This window comes from Pocillopora verrucosa, chromosome 12 (assembly GCF_036669915.1).
Source record: "Pocillopora verrucosa isolate sample1 chromosome 12, ASM3666991v2, whole genome shotgun sequence".
Lineage (NCBI taxonomy): Eukaryota > Metazoa > Cnidaria > Anthozoa > Scleractinia > Pocilloporidae > Pocillopora > Pocillopora verrucosa.
In genome coordinates, this window is record NC_089323.1 from 14709096 (window position 1) to 14723021 (window position 13926).

At 38.7% G+C, this 13926-nt stretch overlaps 2 protein-coding genes across 2 annotated transcripts; both read left to right on the forward strand.

Annotated features, from left to right (window-relative positions):
• The first annotated feature begins 586 nt into the window (after positions 1-586).
• On the forward strand, positions 587-2550 carry LOC131778685 (uncharacterized). Its single transcript, XM_059095089.2, has one exon. The coding sequence runs from the start codon at positions 625-627 to the stop codon at positions 1945-1947; it is 1323 nt and encodes a 440-aa protein (XP_058951072.2). The 5' UTR covers positions 587-624; the 3' UTR covers positions 1948-2550.
• Positions 2551-3879: 1329 nt separating this feature from the next.
• On the forward strand, positions 3880-4944 carry LOC131778973 (histamine H2 receptor-like). Its single transcript, XM_059095469.2, has one exon. It carries the CDS (start codon positions 3880-3882, stop codon positions 4942-4944), a length of 1065 nt encoding a protein of 354 aa, XP_058951452.2.
• Positions 4945-13926: the final 8982 nt, after the last annotated feature.

Below are 13926 nucleotides of genomic sequence, written 5' to 3' on the forward strand. Positions count from 1 at the left end.
ACTATATTTTTTTGTTTGTGCAAAAACGAGTGACGACATTCTGACATTGTGTAATGCTACTAAAATATCCGTGGTTCGACAACTAGAGTCTAAGTCGATTACATCCAGAATTTGATGATGTGTCAAACCGGAACGGATCAATTTTTATCTACCGAGTTGATAATGTAAATTGGCCACCGTAACCAAATTCTATAGCTGATATTTCGAGCGTTACCCGTTCGTCCTTCGCTTTGAGAAGACAAACACTTAGAGTTTGAGCTTTAGAAACTCTTTACAGTGGCCAATTCGCATTTCATTAACGCAGTTGATAAAACCAACTCGTCTTTTTATACCCCCTACGACGCAGACCACAGTTTCTTTAGAAACTTATCCCCTTTAATCTTATCCAGTGACTTCTCACTTCCTTAACGATCGCGTGTACGTCAAGTGCTAAGTCTTAATAAAACCAGACACTGATCCCTCTAATCTGCGATTTTCCCTTGTCAAACAAACTTCATAAAAAGATTTAATTATCCTCTGTTTACTTAATGAAATCGTTACAGGCTTCAATCACTAATTTACACAATTCTTTCGTTGCTACAGTAAACTATGTTACAGTGGGTACATTAATATTTGGAAGATGTTATGATGGCGACAAGTTCTTCCCGGGAACAGAAGTCAAAAAATAACGTACGAAAATGTTACGTGAAAAATGAGTGTCCCTTTGGAGTAAGTCGGGGCCCTGTGACAACGCATAAACGTGATTTTGCGGAAGTCGACAATCACAGACAGCGAGCGCTGGTGGGAAAAGTGAAAGATGCCTTTCGGACAATTTCCTTTCGTTCAGAGCCAACAATTGGCGAGGACGATTTGGTTACCAGACGCAATTCACTAACACCCATCAGTTTTCGAGTTAACAGCAGAAATAGTTACGCTTTGGATGCCAAGAAACGCCATGAACTTGTTCAGAGTCTCGTACCCAAATGTTATGAGCATCTTCAGAATTTTCATCACTATCGAAACGATATGGAAAGATTGAACTCGGGGTGTAAAGTTTTGTACCTCTCTGCGAAAAACGGAGATAAAGTTGGGGAGGAGAAAGAAACTCAAGGAGTTTATGGTCAAGCTTCGGTGAAAACCGAATGTTGGCCTCTAAGGCGACGGAACGGCCTTGGTTCAAATGCAAGAAATTTAAAAATGCCTCGTAAACTTACATCAACGGCGGTAGCTAAGGAGTCCAAAAAGGATTCTGCACTCTCACCAAGATGCGATGTTAACGTCTCTAAAACTAAGCAGTCTAACTTGAGTAGCGTGTTGAACTGTTCCGAAGCAAAATTAAAAGCGAACGATTCTAAAGGAGGTTCAGGAGATTATTCCAAACTGGCTTTTGGCAATGGAGCAGAGAGATTGACGCCTCGTGAATGTGAGAGCCGTAGAGGGAGCGGTGAAGTGCCTTCTGTTAAGCTTGAGGAAGATATCAGCATTGTTGAATCGCCAGGTGTTCACCTCATGCACAGCTCTGACAGTGCAGTTAGCGATATTTCACCACATCCCCCCATGACAACGCCGGAGCTTGACATTTCTAGAAGATCTTCCGTTCGTACTCTGGTTTTCGAAAGTCAAGAGGAACTTGATACAAATAGTGGAAAAAATCCATCGTCTGCACAAAGAACTGCTTACAAAGATTCGAAGCACAGCCCTCACCTTCTTGCCCCGTTTCAATCCAGATTTCCGCATCTGAAATGTTCCGAGTTGGCGAGTTCTCAAAACCGACAAAAGAGAAATGTAACCGCTGTGATTCCACCATGGCAACAATATCGTATTTTGTGTGACGCATTTCGGCCTAATCAACAGCAGAACTCGCGTTCGAACGGGTACAAAAAGCCCAAGTTTGCCACAACCACAGAGCTGGAATATTACATCGAGATTGTGTCTGAAACGAACGATAATTGCGGATTTAATTTCTAGAGGGTTTTGGGGAAGTTTTCAATAATTGTTCACAGGAACCTGTATAGTTTATAGTGTATGTGAGGACAAATAGACTTGTGTGAAAAGCGGAGCGAACGATATCAACGTAAATTATGATGAGAGGTTTGTTATCCACATTCAGTGTCTCTGTTATTTTTTAATTTTTTTTTTTTCATTCCGTTTCTCTTTCTCACTCTTTTTTCACTATGCCCTGTAATTGGCTTAGAAATCTCGCGCCATTCTTTCAACCAGTCGAACGCAAAACTTAAGCAATTGCGCCAAACGTCATTCCTTTTTTTTCCTTGGCGCTTCACGCAATAGAAAATTATTTTTCTTTACTGTGAGATCTCATTGGCTCTTTATGACACTTACTTTTTTCTGACTGTACGTTTTACAACACAATCTAACTTTGCTCAACCAGCGCAAAGTGATAGTTTCAGGAAACATTGTATTTACACCCAATTGCGAGGACGCCGTAGGAAAACCCTAATATCGAAAAAGAAGAAAAACCCAAACAAGATATCGAGTAGCATTTAAAACTATCCTCTGGCTATATGCCCGACAGTCGAACAGAATTTCCACAGAAAAATTATTTTAAACCTCTTGGAGTCTCAGATGTTGTTTAGAAATTTCGATTGATTACAAATATTAAAAAACGAAATCTATATTCTAATGCCTTATTCTTGTCCCACTTGCCAATTAATTCGATTTATACGACTTTATAGTACTTTTATAACACTATTTGCCAATACTAGGGGTGTATAGTGTAATTTTTTTTAAGTATTCATCGATAATAAGCCATATCGTTTTATGCGACATTTTTCAATTTTTGTTCCGCTAAATATCAAAAAAAAGATCATTCCTGATCATTTTTATGATTTTGTCAATCCTTCCACTCGCAAACTACCACAGAAAGAAATTTCTCCTACTGAAATCTAAACATTTTAACTCTTTACACCCTAATATCAATATGCATATTCTCCATACTGTTCTCTATACATTTCTTAAGGCGCTGACAAGGAGAATTTGCTTGACAGTCGCGGGCTTCTGTAGTTGTGGATCATTTCCACAATTCTCATGACCTTAATTTTGATTCAGGTGTGATACTGTAAGGAGATTTTAGTTGCTGGTCACTCTTAGGGGAGAAAGGATTAAAGCAGAAAAGTAATGCGAGGAAATAATATTCTGACAGACGTTAGGGATTTAATGTTACATGTATTTCATTAAAGACCAGTCGCACTCTTACAGCTAAAATTGCAAGAAATTAATAACAGTCGAGGATAAAGATTTCTCTTTAGATCTTGACTGTAACACAGTTGAACTCGGGATGTGTTTGTTGCACGTGTCGCGGATCAAACTGTTGCGTAACATGAGAAATATCAGCGAGGAGAATGAGGCATGAACTGAGTGTATTATTCCAAAAAGAACCATATGCTCTTTTGTCATTATCATTTTTTTATACGATCTCACACGTAAGGATATATGTTTGTATATGTTTTTCAATTATTGTTTTTCACGAACGTTTTTTTTTCTTGCTCGTGGATAAGACCATATCAAGTGGTATGGTTAGGGTTAGGGTATATTTTCCAAGTTAAAAGTGTTTCGAAGCTTTCCCCGACCAAGTAAATAGGCGTGGGAACATACCTGATGTCCGTGGAGTGCTTCCCATTACGTGTTTGTCAAAACGTTTTTACCTATAGACCTCAACTGAACAAAGAAATCAAAGAAATCTTTGTAGCTATTCTGATTCAGCTCGTAAACATGAAAAATAATACAACAAATGTGTTAATTAGAGTAGAGAGAAGCCAGACATACTGATATATTTTTCATTAGTGTAGGAACAACATCCATTTAAAGGTCAAATGTGGTGTTGGTCAGTTGTCATTTACAACTGTACTGAGTGAAAACGTTAAATGTAAGGCGAAAACCATCATGAATTTAAGTATTCCTTCATCTACCGAGTCTGCACTCATGGGAACTGAATGTGGTTTGTCGAATATTCTGCAAGGAAATATTGACCACACAAACACAATAACATACGTAACTATCTCTTTCCTGATCGTGTTAGCCATAGCTACGTGTCCTTTCACAATTTTGTTGAATATTCTGGTGATCGCTGTCGTGAAAACTAAGTCGCATTTGAAGACAAACTCCAACATCGTACTCGCCTGTTTAGCGGTTACTGATGCCTCTGTAGGAGTGGTCGCTCAGCCTCTGTACATCGCCATCAGAATATTGGGTCTTCTTGGTGACACGTCAGACGAATACTGTAGACTGCTTCACTCATCAAGAAACGTCTTCAGACTCCTGGCTGGTTCGTCTGTATTACATTTGTTCCTGATGAGCTTCGAACGCTACCTCTCCATAAATCATCCATTTAAGTACCCGCGCATGCTTAATAAAGCTCGTATACTTAAAGCGTCCGTTCTAGCGTGGCTTATAGCAGTGATGGCGACAATTCCATTTACGATCACTAGTGTGAGATTCTACTTGACTATCAATAATGCTTTATTGGGCGTGTTTGCGGCACTAATTATTTTCTGCCAGGTTGTTGTTTACAAAGAGACCCGTCGACATGAGAGGCATATTGCCACTAATCAAATCTCAGCGGAGGCCAGAGAGAAATTTAGGAAAGAAAAGAAAGCCTTGAAGCTCACAACTTGCGTCATTTTTTTTCTCGTTTTGAGTTATTTGCCAATTTTTATTGTTCGTTTACTTTTGTTGACCTCTACTATAACCAGTGTAAATTTAGCTAATATCAGCTTAAACTTTGTAACCTGCATTGCAATTCTCAATTCGCTCATCAACCCTATCATTTACTGTGTAAGACTGAGACAGTTTCGCGTTGCGTTTATTCAAATGTTACTACGGAAAAACAATTTACAAGCTGAACAGTTTGAAAGGCAAATATTTAAATCCTCTAATAAGCAAGAACCTGGACATAAATTTGAAAATGAAGGAAAGCATCATGAAGTTCGTCATACACAGAGTCGTTAGTCATCAGCCATTATTTGTCCGTATCACTGTTTGCAATTTTCCTTCCATTTCTTTGGCAATAGATGCATTCCCTGGACTACCAACGGCTACTTACCAATATTGGCTTTGCCTATGCGTAATACTTCCTGACTTTGTTCTCATGCAAATAACTTTCCGCTAGTGCCCAGTTGTTCTTGCGCATGTTAGTGAATAAAACACATCGCTTTCCTAAGCTATCGATCGAGAATGACGCGAAAAATCAATAAAACATAAACTTTGGTTAATTAACTATTTGACCTCTAAGGGTGACTAGCATCTACCTTCTCCCTACAATATCATCCCTAAATAATACACTAAGGTCATGAGAATAAAGGAAATGATCACCAACTAAATAAGCTCTGGATTGTTAAATAAATTCTTCTCGTTAACACCTTGGTAAATGTATAGAAACTGGTATGGAGAATATGCATACTGATGTTAGTGTGTAGAAGGGTTAACTAGAAGTTAGGCCATCAACTGTGTCCTTTCTCATATTCGTATGAAAAGCGTTTGAAAGAATTCCTCTAACACAAATTACATAAGAAGACGATTATGTGTGCGGTTTTTTCGTTTTTCGACGGGACATCATCAAACCAAATGCACATCCGGAGATCAAAGTTTTCCATAGACTTTTTCGGAACAATTTAACCACGAAAATGCCGGATGTCTGTTTGTTCAACTCCATTTGCTGCCCAATCTAGCTTCCATTGAGCTTAGGAAACAAAGAGATAAAAGATTTCTCCAAGGCTATTCGATTTCTGCACGAAAACTGTTTGTTAAGAAAACTGATCGACATAAGGTTTGTAACTGGTAAAAGCTGAGAAAATAGGCGTTTGTTGAGGAACTTGAAGAAAAAAACAAGGCAGCTGGAGAATGATATTGCATAACAGCGAGATGTCTTTTTAATGAGCAGGTTTCGTAAAGCCCTTGTCAGTTATCCAACTCAGTTACAGAGCCTTTCGTTTCGAACGGTCAGTGCAATATAATCTCCTCCTACATGACAGAATAAGAAAAATATTTTATTGTGCATGCGTTTCTCAAAACACCCGTAGATTTAACGGGTTCAGAAACCGTCACGAAGAGCGCCCGAAAAAAGGTCCGGTTGTTCCTTAGAAAATTTCGGCCCGAGTAACTGCGCAAATTGTTACGAAAACTCGAGCGACTGGGGCGATCGATAATATGGAAACAAGGCTTAAAATTAACGATCTCCATTAAGGCTTAAGTTCATCCTGAACGACCCTCCCCCGTATTTGCCTTCATAATGTTATATAACGTTGAATAATGCGTGTGCAATTGGAAAAGGTGATGGAGGCAGGAGGGATTGGGCCTGATAAATCGCATAGGTTCACTCTTTTTTTTTTTTTTATCTACCTGACAGAGGGAGATCTGAGTACGACGTAACATGGGATTCGTGATCGTGCTTAGAAGTGACTTATAGTCGATAAAAAGAGAATGTCTCGTTATGATATATATATGCCTTATTGACCGAGCGTGAGGTCAAGATGGCTGGATAGTGGCCGAATTCTTTTTTTCCCGTTGCAATGGATCGAGACGAAGTCGAGGTCCATAAAAACGGGAAAAAGAACAAGGCCATTATCCAGCCGTCTTGACCGACCAAGTTTGGTCAATAAAGTATTTACTATTAAGAAAAATAATTTCGGTTTATTAAGAATCAAAAATGACTTGTTTATTTCGAGAGCCTGGAAAGAAAGCCATTGTGTTTGTAACACAAGAAACCCACAAGAGTCGTTTATATTTCTCTGATTTAACTGTACTGTCTTCTGCCGACTTTTGCGACTCCATCGCCGTCATTTTCCAAAAATTAGGAACCTTATGAGTCTGCCCCGAGCAACTTTATTTCTTGCGCGGGATCAAAGTGGGCAATCCCGAACGGGCAAATAGGCCCACCTTTCCCGCTTGGGTAGTCAATCAGAACAAGGGATTCGCTTCCAAGTGCATGCTCAAGGGCGCTGCCCGTGATATGATAAAATGGCTTAACAAAGAAACTAGCATCAGGAGGCTTTGGATCTCTTAAAATTTATTGTAGCATTCAAATTACTTCTAGCTCTTGTCTCGAGACTTTTTTTTACAACGCCTTGAAGCAAGGTTTAAGTAATACCGTCATTACGAACACTTTAAGTCCAAAGGTCAGCGCAATAATTTTGTGTTTTTGCCGGTAAAAACTTAGAGCAATGCAGAGCTAAATCAATATACTAGCGTTTTGCTTCATTCCCTGTCCCCTAGGCATTGTATCAATAATTGTAATAGGACTGAGTATAGTAAATTCAAGGAGTAATCAGGTAACTGATTTCAAACTAGCCGAGCGTATGGCACGAGGCTGAATATAAATTACTAGCACGATACCCCTTGAGTTATACCAAACGAAGTCTTATTACCAATGCAGTTAATTTTGTCAATAACAAAATGCGAGAAACTCAGGAATAAAAAAATTGATGTAAGAACACATACGCCCCTCAATGAAACACGTTCCTTTTCCGTGGGGACCTCGCGACTTCCTCACTTAAGAAGTTTTCTTTATTTTGATCAGCTAACATTGTCTAGGTAATTGATGGACTGGCTGCTGAATTGCTTAGCTTTCATCGGCTGCTTGTCATCGGATAGGTGAAAGGGAAATCGGACAATTTGGACTGAAAACAGCCATTTAAGTCACAAATAGGGGCTGTTGATAGCCATTCATGTTCAAGAATCTTGTTATGGACGAAATTAACCCTTTCAACCCCTAAGGAGGGTATCATCTTATTTCTCCTCACGTATCACTGCTGATTCAGACATGAAGGTCACGATAATAAAGGAATTTATAGGCTGCTGAATAACCAGTTCTCCTAACATTTGAATTAGATCTGTAGAGAGCGTAGCAGGGAGAATATGCATGCTGATGTCAGGATGTAAAGGGTGATATCACGGAAAGAAGAACTGATTCATAACGAGTATTATGTGCCATTTTAACCGAGCAATCGTCAAAATTTAAGAGACATAAAATAAGTTTTAATTAAATATTTAATTCAAATAAATAAATTTATAAATATTTCAAAGGCACAATTCAGTGCATAACTACCCAATGCATTTTTTTTTAAGTCAGTAGAACCAGTTCGCGGACGTATGCAGCTAGAGAGGGTAGACACAAAATCATAATTGACACTTTTGCCAATAACTTGAGGAAAGCAACTGATCAAACAGTCTACCCCAACTAACTCGAAAATACTAAAACAACTAGCACACAATGAATACTCAATATCATATTTTGCGCTCTGAAATATTTACAACTTGCAATTCGCTATTTGATTGCTAGAGAACAGTAGAGTTGGATGACGTCGAATATGACCCACTCATTAATTTTCGAGCGATTTTATAGGCTTCTCTGGTGCAAAATCACAAGACGGTTAACACGCTATAACTCCATCTTCGACTATGTTTATCTGACGATTATTTCCGAAAAGAAGAGAAAGAAAGCCAAAAGGAAAAAAGGCCAGCTCGAGAGTTTCAAATTATCATCTTTATTACTTTACATGAAAGAATAACAAACTCGTTTTGTAGAGACCAGTGATAATAACCTCAAATTCTGCCCCGGAAAGCAAAAAAAGTTAACAAAATATGCCGTCAACGCGCGGTATGAAAGTTAACGAGAGGGTTATAGATTAAATTAACTCCCCTCTGACTCGGCCCTTGGCCGAGAGATTGTCCTCAAAATTTCACATTTTTCCTCGAAGCTTTACTTCACGGCCAAATATTTATTTTTCGTACAATCTCCCGGCCGCAGACAACATCTATACCTGTCTCCTTCGGGGGTTTATTTACTTAATATTTTGCAAAGCGTAGGTTATGATGTAGAACATTTCCTCTGTCCTACTTAGAATGTTTCGAGATGAATTTACGTATAAAGGCTATAGACTGTCCTCGCCGTTTCTGTTTCTTTTGCTGACCGTCAGGCCAATGAAGGGCTACATCTAAAATTGATAAAAGAAAATTTAACAGTCAGTTGTACACCCTGGAATGTGCGTAAACAAGAAAGAGTCCTCATAAACAGAAAAAATTTCTGCCGACAACCAAAGGCTACATTGTTTCCACCTTCAAGTGTTTCGTTTGAGGGCGCAAGAAAAAATATTAATTTATGAAAATTATCTATCAGAATCGTTCTTTGCATAGAGTGTTATCTTCTGAGCGTTTTCGTGTGCGGCTTTTACTATCTGTGAGTTTACCTATTCCTCTGCGAAGCTTTGATGTATTTATCATTTTTGATTCAAAACTTGTTTTTAATCATCCCTGACTCAGCTACTTAATTTTCGCTGTTTTCATCCTCACTTGGAAAGCTTGTAAATCACTCGGCTCCGGCTCGGGATTGACGAATTTTTCTCGTGTTCTCCCAACATTCCATGTAAGTTATTACGCCGGCATACTGATGGAAAGTGCGGTCAACTCGCTCTGTGATAGGTAGTTCAAAACAATTGCGTTTCCTCCCGCTTAAAGGAAATGCTCCTTGTCTCTTCGTAATATTTCCCTTTGATCCCTTTGGCTTTTGAGATTTACTTTGATTTTGGTAAAGGAATAGTTGATCGAAATGTTGCGCTCAAATTGAAAGACGTTGGTTGAACGTTTCGTGATGAAGACGTGAGACAGAGTAAAACTACATACTACAACAGTGATAGAAGTTTTTGTTTTTATCATAGAAAAATTCAATTATTGCGTTTCATACCTTGTTGTGGACACTGTGGTTTTGCATACTCAAGTGTTTTCTCTTCATTCCTCTCTTCATTCCTCTCTTCCTTCTTGAGACCTTCGGAGTTTAACTTAACCATACTCGGAGACTTTCTGGATCCATTGATTTTCACGTAGATCGTTTCCGTCCTTTTTTCCTCTGTCATACAAACTAAAATTTTTCTTTCACGTGTTCGAGGGAAAGGAATGCTCTGCGGGGTTCTTTTCTCCTGCTCTTCAATCGACGTTGGTGGAAAAGGAGAGTTTTTGACTAACCTTGCGTGGGCGGAGGACAGAACCTTCTTTTCTGTGGCAAATTCACGATTCTTTCCCGGTCGTTTGAGGTTTGTCTGTGTAAGATCTTTATACTGTGTCCACTTATGTATCTCGTCTTGTACAGCAAAAAGACGGCAGTTTGGATCGTAATGGAAAGCGATTTGCATAGACAGCATTCTTTCTTCATCTCTTGGTTTGTACGAGTTATCTGCAACGTTTTCAACCTGAGGCAATAGGCATCCTTGATGGGTATTTGATACGATGCTCACGATCTGTATTGTAGATCTTCGGACGTGTACCATTGAAGCGACCTTCTTTTCCATATTTCGCCTCAAATAAATCGTCGTTTCCGTTTTCCTCGAGTCATGAGAACTTTCCGATATTTTCAAAGCACATTGGTGACCAAATGAAGTGTATCGGCTACAATGATTTTCGTGGTGAGCCGGCAAGACGTCTCTGTTGCTTGATATTTGAAGATACGATGAATACCTGGAACGACATAGTACCACCAAGTTTCGATGCGGCTGCTTGCTACGAGAGCCACCATCACATGTCATGTAGGCCCCAACTTTAGGAAAATTTCTTAGAATTCCCTTCTTTTTGGTGGAGAATAAGAGCGCTGAATGGGGAAAAAAGTCGTTTTCACCCGAAGATGAAGCTGACCTACGCGTATAACCATCAGCATCGCCTTCGCACTTCTCAAGCGGGTTGTTTTTTATTTTCTCCATATCTGCTGTTTTAGAAAGCAAATTTGGTTCTCAATCAAAATTGAGTGTTGCTTTTGAAGAAAACACTTGCTTATGCGTGTACTGACGTTAGTTTTCTTCGTTATAACATATAAGATTATGAAAGAAAATATAGTTCACGTGGCAAATCACGCGCGGTGGATGAATATTTTAAAACAACTAAGCAATATTTTCGTTTTAAGTTTCCTGTAAGCGACTCTTGGAATCGTATGACGTAATAAGGTGGCTACAATTATCATCAAACGACACGTGCACCTTTCCTGTCCACAAACAAGAACTCACGCCCGCATGTTTCGTCGTTATTCCCTCATCAGGGCGATGTACATAAAACCTTGAGATGGCATATCACTTTTGAAAAGTCATTATAGAATGGTTAAAAAGAGTTATTTCAAAATTAATCAAATCAAATATGTGATTTTTGTGGCTTATTGTTATGATAAATGAATGATTTCACTTCTTATATCACGAGCCTTGAGTTGTTATACATATAAGGCCAGGTCCGAGTGATGTGAACATAGTATATGCAAACAGGAACAGTGAGACGAAACTAATATTACAAAACTTGTAGATAATTTATCCGTCGAGTAATGATGTCGCTGATTCGTAAAGTGTCTGTCTCCCGACGGCCTACCTAGCCAGAGTGTTTCATTATGAATTTGTGTAGTGCTGCTGTCGACCATCCTCTCGGTTTTTGTTTCTTGCGCTGACCATTATACGAACAAGATCCTAAATCTGAGAGAAAATTAGAAAAAAAGTTTGAGTTCTCCTCTTTAAATTTTTTTATTTTTCCACCGGGGATATTTAGAAGTGCACGAGACAAAACTTCAATACATTACTCTCCATCAAAAACGTTGGCATTGAAAAACGTTGACTACTCCGTATTTCTGCTTTAAGCGAAAAATATGTCAACAATTAACGACCTCCAGTTTAAAAGAATACCCAAATTTTTAAGGATCGCCAAAATTTCTCCAATCATCAAAGGAGCCGATGTCCTGCCTTTGAGGCCTCCAAATTTTGGCAAAACAAACGGTTATGTTATGCAAGACATTTCCTCTGGATAAATTTTAAGCGGAAAAAGAAACCTTGGTCCTCCAATCTAGTTTGGCGCGCAATAGCAGCGGGTTAAAAAACCTTTCTCCTGGTCTATCTAACCCTATTTCGTCCGAAGTAAACGAGAAATTTAAGCATTGCTATCATTCAAATATCTGTGACTCGTAACTTGGATCCGGTTACCGACAGCAAGTTGGAAAACAGACGGCTCCGAAGAGAAATTCTCTTCTCATCGCAAATATTTAAGCTTGCTTAAGTAGAGCAAGCGGCAACCAGAACGCAAGAGATCCGCAAGGGGAAATTCTTAATTTATTAATTCTTATTGTAGATTTTTCATTCTACCAATATGTACGAAGCTTTTCATATATGATCTCGTTTATGGCGTCATTAACGCGTCAACGAGTTCTCGCTGGCTTGGTTGGTAAAACATCCGACCGAAAAGTCAAAAATAACCGTGGTTCGCGTCGACACTGAGGAGAAACTCAATACTCTGAATGTCCCCCACTTTTGAAAAATGTTTAATGTCTTCTTCATTTAGCACTCAACTGTTTGAAGAGCTCTGTTGCACTTACCATTTTCGTTGAATAGCTCTTCTTCAATCACCTCTGACGTAACTGTTTCATTCTCATTGATTTCATAATTGTTCAGTTCTTGTCGCATATCATGCAGTGACATCCGGGCACCATTCACCTTGAACTTGTTTTTGTTCTTCTCGATTTCTGAACAAATAGCGATTCTTCTACCAGAGTTTCGGCCGTGAAGAAATTCCTCCAGGTGAGCATCGTCTTCTGCTGTAGCTATTATCGAAATAAAACACTTAAAGATAAACAAAAGTTTTTGATGCCAAAATAGAAATTATTTCAAAACTTAGATAACCTACCCAGAAAACATTCATAGGGAGTTTTGGGGAGCTAACTTTTTTATGAAAAAGGCAGGTTCTCATGGGCGGGTGCTTACTTAGCATAATTAATAACATGATTTCGGGTGCAATTTGGTGTTAAAAGCACGAGTAAATTATTTAAAGACAACAAAACTGCACGAGCCTGTAGAGTTAATGCAATTTTTAGTCTTTCAACAATTTACAAGTGCTTATTTACGGCAAATTGCACACGAAATCATGTTATTACCTATACTAAGTAAACACCCGCCTATGAGAACTTGCTTTTTCTTAAGTTAGCTCCCCAAAAATCACTATATGATAAGTGTTTTCTGGGCAGTTAACAATTACTTATTAATAATTTATATGAAAAAGACACCAAAGAAAATCAGACGAAATTTTTGACAGTTCTAGTACGCTATTTGTAATTTGCGCTCGTGTTCCAACTTTACATTTGTGTTACGACTTTGCACTCGTGTTACTACTTTGCAGTCGTATGACGTAAAAATGCTCTTGTTCTCAGCCAATAAGTAGCACGTAATGTTTTCATGTTTTTTATTATACCGGATATATCTTGGGGTATCATAAAGGATCTGGTTGATTGGTACAGGAAGCTAACGCCACCTTGTGAACTGATCGGATTCAGAGCAAAAAAAAAAACAGCGTCTGTTGGTTACTCTCGTTTCCCTAGCTTCAGTTTCAGTCAGTTTTTTACTTTTTCCTCTGAGTTCTTATTGACTCCCAGCAATGTTGACCTTTTTTGATTGGTCTTTTGTTTTACATTACTAAGGGCCCACCAAGTAATGAGTTCCCGAAATTACTTAATCTTAATGCGCTTAAATGAAATGAAGCCAATGAATGGTTATCATGAAATTGGCATAAGCAGACCTTACAGGTGTGATATTATTTGACATCATAATTTAAAATTTTTCATGGAAAAGAAAAAAAAATATCTATATTTACCTTTAGGTAGAAACTGCTGTTCTGCAAATTTACGCCTTCTCTTCTTATTTTTTCTTTCCTTTACTGGATCAGTGATTTCTGCCTTCACTTTCCACGGAGACATTTCGGATTCGGTTTTTTCGACATGGATCGTTGTATTTCCACTGTCAAGATTTTCCTTGTTACAGACTGCATGTCTTTTTCCATGTGCTTGAGCTAAAAGATTGCCAAGTGGAGACGGCTTCTTCTTGTTTTTAATCGAAGCGGGTGAAAAAAGATCGTCCTCATCCAGTGCACCCTTAGTGGAGGATGAAACCATCTTTTCGCACGTGTTATCAGTTGACAGACAACCAAACCCAC

What these genes read in the sequence shown, in the direction of transcription:
- LOC131778973 (XM_059095469.2), top strand. Translation starts at nt 3,880, where the DNA reads ATGAATTTAAGTATTCCTTCATCTACCGAGTCTGCACTCATGGGAACT.
- LOC131778685 (XM_059095089.2), top strand. Translation starts at nt 625, where the DNA reads ATGATGGCGACAAGTTCTTCCCGGGAACAGAAGTCAAAAAATAACGTA.